The sequence below is a fragment of the Spermophilus citellus genome (genome assembly GCF_964194105.1).
Source record: "Spermophilus citellus genome assembly, chromosome: 6".
NCBI lineage: Eukaryota > Metazoa > Chordata > Mammalia > Rodentia > Sciuridae > Spermophilus > Spermophilus citellus.
In genome coordinates this window covers 138,761,934-138,774,465 of record NC_138187.1, presented here as the reverse complement: position 1 = coordinate 138,774,465, position 12,532 = coordinate 138,761,934, and the positions used below count along the sequence as shown (strand labels likewise).

Below are 12,532 nucleotides of genomic sequence, written 5' to 3'. Positions count from 1 at the left end.
GGGTATAACATATTGGAGAGTTCCCTAGAAATAAGACTATTGTCTCCAATCCAGAAATTCTAAAGAGACTAACTGAAGTACATGGTCAAAGTCAGGCCTTCCAAAGCTGAAATAAGCAATCCATTACTAAAATCATAGCCAATTGTGAGGGATTCCAGTTTATTATTTGGTAAATATTCTGTAATTTAAAGTCAGGCATCAAAGAGTCTATATCTCCATTTTACTCTATAAAACTTGGACAAGTCATTCTATCACTTCATCTGATTTTAATCAAACATTAAAACAAAGTAAATGCTACTAAAGCTAGTCTGAAATGATAATGGAACTCATGAAGCTACTGTTGATATAAAATGTATTTAAGTGTTTCATGTTTGAATTAGTTTCATGCTCTTTCCCAGTCCTTTTCTGAGATATCAGTAGTTCCTAACCATGTACTGCAGAGCATGTACTCAAGTCACATGCCAACAGAAAAAAAAGTGTGATAGGAGAAAAGTTTCTGGGCATAAAACTGATATCATTTTTTTGAAAGAGAAATCTCAATTTTTTTCAACCCTAAATTTATTCCATTACAAGAAAGAACAAAAATATATATATATATTTATGAGTACAGAGTACAATGTTTTCCAAAAAATTTTAGTCTATTCCATTAGCAAAATGATTCTATTTCTTATACTTACACAAGACGCACTCCACACTGCAAATCTACAGCAAGATTTGTAACAGAAAAATCAAATTCATCAAATGGTGTCTGAACATGGCTAACAGGCAATCCCAAAAAGCCAAGGTGACGGGAGAGATCACCTTCACCACTTAGGAAATCTCGTGAAAAAGCCAGAAGGATTTCTTTACTAGCCTACAAAGAAACAGATTGCAGATATAATATTTCAATAGTATAACTTTTTATATAATAAAAGCAAATCCTTTTGGTCATTCTGTACATATAGACATAAAATTAATTATAGTATAAAAAGATTTTCAGTTTCATATCAAATGTTAATACTGCAAATATCATACATTTTCAATTTATGTTCTCTTTAAAATTTGTTCATAATTAATAACATACTACAAAACCTAGCATTAATTTGATAATATACTACATCAAAATTAGGTAAGAAATTTCCCTCAAAATTAATTTCTTAGAAACATAGTTTAGTTCATTTTCATGTCAAAATTAAGAGTAATAATGATGTACTGGTGAAAGGTTAACCAACAAAAAATCAGGCAAGGTAGAATTACTGATGGGATTCACTAAATAAACATTCATTCATATTATATTCTAACATATTAGCCTCTAGAAAGTTAATGTTCTTTCTGGGCTGGGGATGTGGCTCAGTGGTAGAGTACTTGCCCCACGTGTGTGAGGCAATGAGTTTGATGCTCAGCACCACATATAAATAAATGAATAAAATAAAGGTTCATCAACAGCTAAAAAAAAATAATTAAAAAAAAGTTAATGTTCTTTCTAAACAGAAAATATGCCATAAGATCAAGAAAAGTCTTAAATGGGAAATTTGAAATATATAACATAAAATGAAAACTATACCTTGAATTCAGCATCTTTACAGAAGAGACAAGGATCATGATCAATAAGTCTGGAAAGCTTAGCATGATCAAGAAAACAGACCAACAACAATAACTTTTTCAATGTGAACTTAGACAAAGCTTCTTCATGACCTTAGAAAAAATATTTAAAAAAAATAATAACAAATTCATCCATGAAAGGCAAGTTTCACTTAAAACATGAAAAAAGTAGTAGCAAACAAATAAAAAAATCACACTATGTGCCTTTCTTAGTGTTTTACATATATGAATTCAATAAACCTATACAACAACTCTACATAAGAGGTACCATTTAATATTTTCAATTCATGGATAAGGAAAATGGGCACATGAGGAGATTTAGCTGTATTCATTCAACTGACATTTAAGGAGCACCTACTATTTGCAAGCTTTGTCCTAGGCACTATATATACAGTAGCAAAGCATGACAAATATAATCTGAATAGGATTTATAACTTACTGGAGGGAGAAGATTTAGCTGGATTCATTCAACTGACATTTAAGGAGCACCTACTATTTGCAAGCTTTGTCCTAGGCACTATATATACAGGAGGAGATTTAGCTGGATTCATTCAACTGACATTTAAGGAGCACCTACTATTTGCAAGCTTTGTCCTAGGCACTATATATACAGTAGCAAAGCATGACAAATATAATCTGAATAGGATTTATAACCTACTGGAGGGAGAAGATGGATAGAGACAACAAATAGTAGTAATAATTATACATAGTGAAGAGGAATAATGGGAATAAGGGAAAGGAAGGCAGTGGAAACAGACCTATTTAGACTGGTTTCTTTAAGAAAGTAAAACATAAATAGAAACAGGAAGAATAACTAGAAGCCATTTGTGCATAGTGTGGAGAAAATGCAAAGGAAGCAGCAATGTTTACCATCTCTGTATAAATGAGGAACAGTAGGGTGTCTATATTCAGCTGCTATATCAGGATTCCAAAGCAAGCGATTCAGAATAAACATAGCCAACCCTGTGACATCACTATTGTCTTCCAAAGATATGAGTTCACCATAAATTGTCTAAAAACAAAAAATTAAAACCTAAAGTCAGAATCATACTACCTCAAAAAAGGAATGAAACGCTATTGGAGAAGAGTAGACAACAATCTTCTAAAGAACTGGTAATAGTCTATATCCTAAACAGTGAGGAAATGACACAGTCATTCAGTAAATAACCCTTTAAAACTGTACATATATATTTTATGCATTTTTAAATGTTTACTTCACAACAAAAAAAACCAAAACTTAGAACTTAGATAAATTTTTAATCATCTGACAAGGAGCATTTACATTTATGTTTAAAATTTAAAGGAATATTACAGGTATATACCACTGCCCCCAGCAGTGGTATATACCTGTAATCTCATTTACTTGGAGGCTAAGGTAGGAGGAACACAAATTTGAGGCCAGCCTCAGCAACTTAGCAAGACCAGTCTAAATAAAAAATAAAAAGTAATGGAGTAGAGTACTGCTGGATTCAATCTCCAGTACCAAAATTTTAAAAAGTATAGGAACATTGTTCAAATTTAATTATAACCATGCCACTACAGATATCATGAAAGTATAACAGAACCCTAATTATTCAAAATGTTATAATAGTTAACAAGTACTATGTAATAACTCAAATCTGGATGACGTTTTTTAAGTAGTAGTCCATCAAATAATTGGAAAGTTGTGATTTGGCTCAGACAGTTGTAGGTACAAGGCTTGACCAATTACTGGCATTTTACAAGTCACTTAATATCATAGCTTTCACTTTGTTAGAGAAGTAAAAATAATAATACACATCTCATTGAGTTTTAAAGAGACTTAAATTAGAAAATATGTTTTAAACAGCCTAGTCTTTTCATTTATAAATGTTCAAAAAATTAGTTTACTATACTATAGGTTCATTACAGCCAAGACCACATTATGTATATTTAAAAGACTACAGAAGTAGTTGGGCATGGTGGTGACACAACTGTAATCCCAAGTGGCTTGGAAGGCTGAGGCAGTTTGAGGCCAGCCTTAGCAATTAAGCAAGGCCCTAAACAAGTTAGCAAGACCTTGTCTCAAAATAAAAAATAAAAAAGGCTGTAGGTGTGGCTGAATGGTAAAGTGTTCAATCTCCAATACAAAAAAAAAAAAAAAAAAAAAACCAGAAAGAAAGAAGAAAAAGACTACAGAAATAAATTACTCTGTAACAATATGTCAATAATAAATAATGACATGGTCTACTTATCTAATCAGTATTTCCTAGTTGACCTTATATTTTATATTGAAGATGAAGCAAGCTAAACAAATAATTTTATAACTTCTATGAATAAAACCACATTTTATAAAGAATATTCTAAGTATATAATTGAAAAATAAACTGTTTAAAACTAAAACATATGCTCACCTCTAGGCCAATTCGAAGCCACAAAGGATTATAGGATAATAGCCAGTTCAAGACTTTCTGACGTTCTCCTGAAATATAGATTAAAAGAAAGACAAGTTCAGATCACTAATTAAATAAAGAGGATAAAATTCCATGGAAAAGATATCAGTGGAAAAAAAAGAATAGTCACTTATATGAAGCAAATTGTCTATATGAAAAATACTTCTATTCTTAACTATACATGATTATATTTATGTATGTGAGATTTGGGGCAGAAAAGCTAAAGCAAGTAAATTTAGCTTTGAAACAAAAAATATCTCTATCTATCTATCTATCTATACACACACATACACATACACACGAAATGAAATCAGTGTCTGGAAGAGATAATTTTATTTTTATATTTATTGTAGCATTATTCACTGTAGCCAAGATGTGGAAACAATCTAAGTATCCACCAATGAAAGAAAGAATAAAGAAAATGTGTTGTGTCTATACAAATAATGAAATACTATTCAGCCTCTAAGATGAAGGAAATACTGTCTTTTTTCACAACATGGATAAGCCTGTAGGACATTATGTTAAGTGCAATAAGCCAGGAAAGGAAAAACAATCACTATATTATCTTGCTTGCACATGTAATCTAAAAACATTGAATTCACAGAAGCAGAGAGAATGGTGGTTGCCAAGGGCTGAGGAGATGCTTATCAAAAGGGTACAAAGTTTCATTTATGCAAAATGAATAAGTTCTAGAGATCTACTGTATAGTATTGGGATTATAGTTATCAAAGCTGAATTACAAACTTGAAATCTGTTAAGAATACATCTTAAATGTCCTCAACCAACCCATCCTCCCCACAAGCGTAACTATGTAAGGTGCTAGATATGTTAATCAGCTACATTGTAGTTATCATCCTATAATATATATGCATATCAACATCACACTGTACATCTTAAATATATACAATTTTTATCTGTCAATTATACTTCCTTCAATAAAACTGGGGGCAGGGACTAAATGCGAAATTTAAAAAATTAATCAGTAACCTTCTTACCAATATCTTTCCAGAGGTGTTTATCTTTTCGAACAATTAACCGCCTATTTTCAATTTCAATTTCAAGCTTTTTAATAGCTTTAACCATTTTTTCAGATGTAAATAAACAGCATGCTGTGCGGCGTAATCTATTCAACCTGCACCGTGCAGTATAAGCTCTGAGAGACATTTCATCTTTTGTAGGCGCTCTAGGAACACTTATTTTATGTTGATTCTCCGCTCCCAAAAGAAGAGTAGCAGCATTTACTGGGTAAAAAAAAAAAAAAGGATAAATGTTTCTGGTTAAAAAATATCATAAATTCTTAAATTCAGCAATAAAATCCAACTTAAGATGATAAAAATGGAATCCATTTCCCACTCCTTCCAAGTTTTCTTCTGATTCTCTAATCTTAAAATGTAGTTGTCATCATACACTAAGTACCTTGGGCCAATATATCTCCACAACCTGTCAGCACTACCTGCTACCACCAACATTTTAAACATTAGCTTCTCTAATCCAGAATATTAAATGACCTTTGAACTGGCTTATTTTCCATCATTTTTATAAATTAATAAAAAAAAAGTTAAGCTCCTAAAGAATGTGATTTTTGCTCAGATCCAAGATGGTAGACCAGAGGGAGGCAGCATTCTGTGTCGCTCCGTGACCGGGGTCTCAGCCTGTGGGAATACTGTTTTGCTGAGAGTGATAGAGGACCCCCCATAGCTGATCCCGAGCAGGAATCACAGCCTCTTTGCCCGCAAGGCCCCAGGCCTCAGCTTTAGAAAAGGACTTCCGACTCCTGACTACTTGCTCACGCAGGTCACAAGGTGCCTTAGTGGGACCACTGGCATCAGCACCAGCGCAGAATTCCCAGACGCCGCTCCCACGAAGTATAGCTGCTACCCATGAGCAGGAACTCCAGCCACCACTCTCATGTGGACCCCCATCTACCAATGTGGGGCTCCCTCTTGGGACTCCTCTTGGGTCGCTTCTATCTTGGGACTTGGCAGCTACTGCCTTAGTCCCCTGCTTGTGGTAGCTGGCCTGCACCTGGGGACATCAGAAGCTCTGAAAAAAAGCTGAGAGCTGCAACATTGCCTGCTACAGAGCTCATCTGAACCACAACACATCTCCTGGCTACCCCACCCCACCCAACACCCCATTGCAGAAAGCAGCTGCCTCCATCTTGGGTCATCTTCATCACCATCTTTAGTTGGGGCAACTACCAGTTTGGAACACCAAATAGCCATGTACCCATAGTTTTCTAATTCCTCCCAATAGCCAGCAGCTGCTAACTTGGAACAGTGCAATAAAAAACAGCCCTCTATGACAGCCACCAGAGTGCAACATACAAGAACCTCTGGAGAAAGTCTCCTGATTAGGAAGTAGAAAGGGGCGGGGTGAGGGAGATACACTTTAGAGACTAATTTAGAGGGCAGGAACTGTGAGGTCTATAGGTGAGATAAGGAGATAAGACCCAGCACCCACATGATAGGAGCAGATAGATGCCAAAGGAGGTCCTTGAGGTGCAGTCTCCCAACTGGAGTGCCAAACCCCACTTCCAGGTGCCCTGCACACAAGACCAACCCTCACACCCTAGTAACCCCCACCATCATGAGGACAGAGATACCAACTAAGAACAGACAACCCCACCTACTGGATGAGAAGGGAAGCAGGAAAGATTCTCATCTCCAACCAAAACAATCCTTATTTCTTCCTTTGAGATTTTTTTTCTTTCTTCTCCCTCTTTATTCTCCTGCCCTCACATCCCCAACATATGTGAAAGCAAGTACTTTGCATGAATTAGGATATTGAGGACTGGTATGACTGAATAGTATATTACAGTTGTGTTGTATATTCTTTTTTTTTTCTCTCCAATTTTTATTATTTTAACGTTTTTAAATTTTTCTTAATATACATGTTTGTTTTATGTATTCTATGTCTTTCCTCTTACTTGTCTACCCCAAATTACTACCTCTCTATTCTCCTGCTACTAATATTCTTCTTTAGATTTCTCTTTCACACACCCTAAGATTAACTCTATATCCTCATCTCATACCTCCTCAACATATCTTCCTACACCTCACCCTGGGTTCTTTGCCCACCATCAGAAACTGTAAACCCTTTTATAAACCTACTGATTATATTGTAGATAATACTTGAATTTACCATTTCTGTACACTGTGACCAAACTGTAAATATCTTAATAACAAATATTTCTTTTTAGGTGGTATTTTGTTTATATTTGTTAACATTGTCCTTTCCCTCAGGAGAGGTATTGGAACCCTACAGGGGCACTATAAGCCTATGGGATAAAAATGGTAATGCCTTGGATCCACAGAGCTAAAAAGGAAGACACAAAAGCAACATGAAAAGAAACGGGAAGAAGGTGCCACAAACAAATGAAGATACCACATTATTAGAATCCATGGCCAGCACAGCAGATGAAATGACAGAGAAGGAGTTCAGGATGTATATAGTTAAAATGTTTTGTGAATTAAAGGATGATATAAGAGAGCAAATACAGGCAGCAAAAAAAAAAAAAAAATCATCTTGACAAAGAGCTACATAAGCAAATACAGGAAGCAAAAGATTACTTCAATAGGGAGATAGAAGTTCTAAAGAAAAACCAAACAAAAATCCTTGAAATGAGAGGCTAAGGATGTGGCTCAAGCGGCAGCACGCTCACCTGGCATACGTGGGGTGCTGGGTTTGATCCTCAGCACCACATAAAAATAAAATAAAGATGTTGTGTCCACCGAAAACTAAAAAATAAATATTAAAAATTCATTCTTTCTCTCTCTCTCTCTCAAAAAAATCCTTGAAACGAAAGAAACAAATTAAAAGTTCAGTTGAAAGCATCACCAACAGATTAGACCACTTGGAAGACAGGACCTCAGACAATGAAGAAAAAATATATAATCTTGAAAAGAATATAGATCACACAGTTGAAAATGGTAATAAACCATGAGCAGAACATTCAAGAAATATGGGATAGCATAAAAAGACCAAATTTAAGACTTATTGGGATAGAGGAAGGCACAGTTCCAAAACAAAGGAATGAACAATCTATTCAATGAAATAATGCAGAAAAATTTTCAAACATAAAGAACGAATTGGAAAACCAAATTCAAGAGGTTTACAGGACACCAAATGTACAAAATCACAACAGATTCACACCAAGGTACATTATAATAAAAATGCCTAACATAAAGAATAAGGAGAGAAAATTAAAAGCCATGAGAGAAAGGAATCAGATTACATATAGGGAGAACCAATTAGGTTATGTGCAGATTTTTCAACCCAGACCCTGAAAGCTAGAAGATCCTATAACAACATATATCAAGCTTTGAAAAAAAAAAAAAAATGGATGCCAACTAAGAATTTTGTATCCAGCAAAATTAAGCTTTAGATTTGATGATGAAATAAAAATCTTCCATGATAAACAAAGGCAAAGACACATCAAAGAAATAAAACTTCAGACCAATATCTCTAATGAACATAGATGCAAAAATTCTCAATAAGATTCTGGCAAATTGAATACAAAAACATATCAAAAAGATAATGTACCAAGATCAAGTGGGTTTCATACCAGGGATGCAAGGCTGACTCGATATATGGAAATCAATAAATGTAATTCATTACATCAATAGACTTAAAGAATCATATGATCATCTCAATAGATGCAAAATAAGCATTTGACAAAATACAGTACCTATACATGTTCAAAACACTAGAAAAATAGGGATAACAGGAATATATCTCAACATCATAAAAGCTATCTATGATAAGCCTAAGCCCCAGGCCAACATCATTTGAAATGGAGAAACAGTAAAGGCATTTCCTCTAAAAACTGGAACAAGACAGGGATGCCCTCTTTCACCACTTCTATTTAACATAGTTCTTGAAACACTGGTCAGAGGAATTAGATGAAAGAAATTAAAGGGATACAGATAGGAAAAGAAGAACTCAAATCAGCACTATTTGCCTATGATTCTTCTATACCTAGAAGATCCAAAAAACTCCACCAGAAAACTAGTAAAATGAATTCAGCAAAGTACCAGGATACAAAATCAATTCCCATAAATCAAATGCATTTCTGTATATTGGTGACAAATCCTCTGAAAGGGAAATGAGAAAAACTATCCTGTTTACAATAGCCTCAAAAAAAGAATAAAATACTTGAGAATCAAAATTTAACAAAGGAGGTGCAAGACCTCTACAACGAAAACTATAGAACGCTAAAGAAAGAAATTAAAGAAGACCTTAGAAGACGGAAAGATCTACCTTGTTCTTGGACAGGCAGAATTAATATTGTCAAAATGATCATACTACCAAAAGCACTATACAGATTTAATGCAATTCTAATCATAATCCCAATGATACTCCTCATAGAAATAGAAAAAGAAGTCATGAAATTCATCTGGAAAAATAATAGCAAAAGCAATCCTTAGAAAGAAGAGTGAAGCAGGTGGCATCACTATACCAGAACTTAAACTTAAACTATACTACAGAGCAATAGTAACAAAAGCAGCATGGTATTGGCACCAAAACAGACTGGTAGACCAATGGTACAGAATAGAGAACACAGAATCATATGATTACAGTTATATTAGACAAAGGCGCCAAAAATATACATTGGAGAAAAGATAGCTTCTTCAACAAATGTTGCTGGGAAAACTGGAAATCTATATGCACCAAATGAAATTAAACCCCTATCTCTCACCATGCACAAAACTTAACTCAAAACGGATCAAGGACCTAGGAATTAAACCAGAGACTCTGCATCTAATAGAAGAAATCCTACACGTTTCTCTGGTGAATGTGAAATATGGTCTGTTTGAACATTGCAACAATGGGGAAATCACCATTTTGCAAGATTACACAATGGTTTGATAACTAAAATCATTTTAGTTATCTGAAATGGATTCCTATAATTTCTATGAAGAATACACAAAAGTTAATTTCTTTCTCTTTCAGAAGAAAATCCTTCAAATGTTTCGAAGTATCATGCTTCTACCTTATCCCACACCCAAGTCTTCTCTTCCAGAATAAACACTGCAGTGTTTTAAAATTTCATCTGAATTGTCTCTCACAGTCCCTGTAAGATGCAGTGTTCTGACCTACTCCTTAAACTAAGGTATTAACAGTGGAGTCAATACATCCAAAATGTTCAGGCCACAAAGGACTGCTTACATTGGCTGATAAAATGATAGAATGAATGGAAGGTAAAAAGAAAAAGCAAGTTTCAGTACTTTTAGTACAGAAGATCTATTCATGTCAACTTATGTAAGAAAAATTACCTACACAATCTTAAAAACTTAAGTCAATAAATTAGTGAAATATAACGTAATAAGTAAAGTATATATAATTAAAGAATGATAAATCCTGTCAAATTTTGGTCTGCTAAAACAAGAGTATTATTAAATTTAAACATTAACTTAATGTTTACCTTCAGAAATACTTGTTTTTACACTGAAGTCATCCGGAGTTAATATAAAATTTAGCCACCAAGTGAATCCTTGTTCCTGTTTTTCCTTCCAGCGCTCATCATAAAACATGTTTTTTGCAGCAAATGGCATTGGGTGTCTAGGAATATCTAAGAATACAACTAGATTATTACATATAAAAATTTCAAGTAAATTACTGTACAATATATAGAAAAATAACTTTTTTTAAAAGTAGTGAAACCATAATAAAAAAAACTGAACAATATTTGCTTTTCACTACTTGCTGCAAAGACTTGAAAACATTTTGGGTATGAAATGTGATCAAGCAAAATGATAGGGAATAAAACAAAATTCCCTGATTATTTAAAAATCCTAACCTACCATAAAGCAATTTCAGTAAAATATGATAGAATACCTTAATTATAATTTGCATACACACTTTAAAAATTCTTCAAGGCCTTTATTCAAAATTTTAAAAAAACTCTTTTCCATTTGAAATGAAATTGATGCTTCATTCCATGTCACTTTTTCAGATTAAATATAATAAACTATATTTTCAGTTTAAATATAATAAGTACTTACCTGCTTTTAATGGTTTTATGAAGGTCAAATTAGACTGTGCCACAGCAACAATGGGTTTTATCCTTTTGTTTGTTTTAGAAATAGGCGTTTTGAATGCCATTGAATCTAAAATACATTAGAAAACAAAATTAATAGCATTAAAAAATAAATTCCCAAAGTTGGTACCTCATTTAAAATTAAAAGTATGGGTTCTTCATAATCATATTCATTTAGCAAATACTTAATAATTACTATGCTTCAGATACTAATATTACGAACTTAGTGGTCAATGAAACCAACATCTAGAATGTACAGACCAAAAAAACACATATAATTTTTGTCTACAGAAGTTACTGTCCAGATTTAACCACAATTGACTGTGTGTATATATTCCAGACTGTGTTAGGTACAGGGAAAATACAGAATAGAAAGATAATTGTCACAGCCTATAGGCAGTTAAGTCTAATACAAAAAAAGTTTAAAAGGGGCATAAAAGACCTTCTGGATAAAAATATACATGTGCTAACTCCTAAAATGAATATTAAGCACAAGGGATATGGCTTGCTGACAAAACTATAACAAGGATACAACAAAGAATAAACACATATAAGAAATTACATAAAAGAAGTTGGAAGAGGAAGGGAAGAGTTCAACAATATTAATAATAGTGGCAGCTAATAATTGAATATACTATGCCAAGAGCTATTAAGTATCAATCTTTCACTCATATAATTATCCCAATAAATCTATGAAAACAGTACTATAATTATCCAAAATTTACATAATTAGGATTCTAGGGCTTAGAGGTCACATAAGTTAGGAAGCAGCAGGGGTTTGAACCTGGGTAGTCAAGTTCTAGAGCCTGCACTATTAACAAGTTTGAAGTACCCTCTATTTCAGTGACAGATTTTATTTCAAGAAATAACACCTTCATCTTTATTTTTGAAAATAGTATAAGCAAGAAAATGAATGGGGTTATGACTAAAGATAAAAAACTACAAGGTAGTTATTAGCCAAGTTAGATATGATAAAACAATTTTTAACAAAGGTAGGAAACAGAGCAGAGTTATTTTAATAGTCGAAACAATAAGTCTTAATACCAACTCACTAGGAAAGTGGTGAAGAATGAGAACAGACTGATTCCCAAGTATATAGCTTACATGATTAATAAATAGCAAGTAATTATAAAGGAAAAGGCAATAAAATTCATAGTAGCAAATACCTATAGGAGTAGCAGTTCACTCTCTCAAAAGCAGGTTTCATACCAGCATATTCTGCTACTAAATGTAAGCATCTTTCCTAATTAGAGCAAACTATAGCCCATGTGTAAAATCCAGCACAATCTTCCTTTGTATGTTCTATAAGCAAAGAATAGTTTTTACATTTGTAAATGAATGGGGGGAAATGAAGTGAATAATATTTGATGACATAAAAACTACATGAAATTCAAATTTCAGTGCCTATAAATAAAAAATTATTAGAACACAGGCACATTGTTAATGGCAGAGCTAAATAGTTGTGATAGAAATATGGCCTGCATAACCAAAAATATTA

General features: G+C 33.4%; 1 protein-coding gene across 2 annotated transcripts in view; it reads right to left on the bottom strand.

Moving 5' to 3' along the window:
- Window positions 1-12,532, bottom strand: part of ASPM (assembly factor for spindle microtubules) — a 47,138-nt gene that overhangs the window by 25,589 nt on the left and 9,017 nt on the right. For both annotated transcript variants that reach the window (XM_081300316.1, XM_081300317.1), the window contains exons 4-10: window positions 11,000-11,104; window positions 10,420-10,566; window positions 4,988-5,233; window positions 3,954-4,021; window positions 2,452-2,593; window positions 1,544-1,674; window positions 678-853 (exon numbers count right to left, since the gene is read on the bottom strand). In XM_081300316.1, the coding sequence (XP_081156442.1) occupies window positions 678-853; window positions 1,544-1,674; window positions 2,452-2,593; window positions 3,954-4,021; window positions 4,988-5,233; window positions 10,420-10,566; window positions 11,000-11,104 (1,015 nt within the window). The remainder of the gene's footprint in view (window positions 1-677; window positions 854-1,543; window positions 1,675-2,451; window positions 2,594-3,953; window positions 4,022-4,987; window positions 5,234-10,419; window positions 10,567-10,999; window positions 11,105-12,532) is intronic.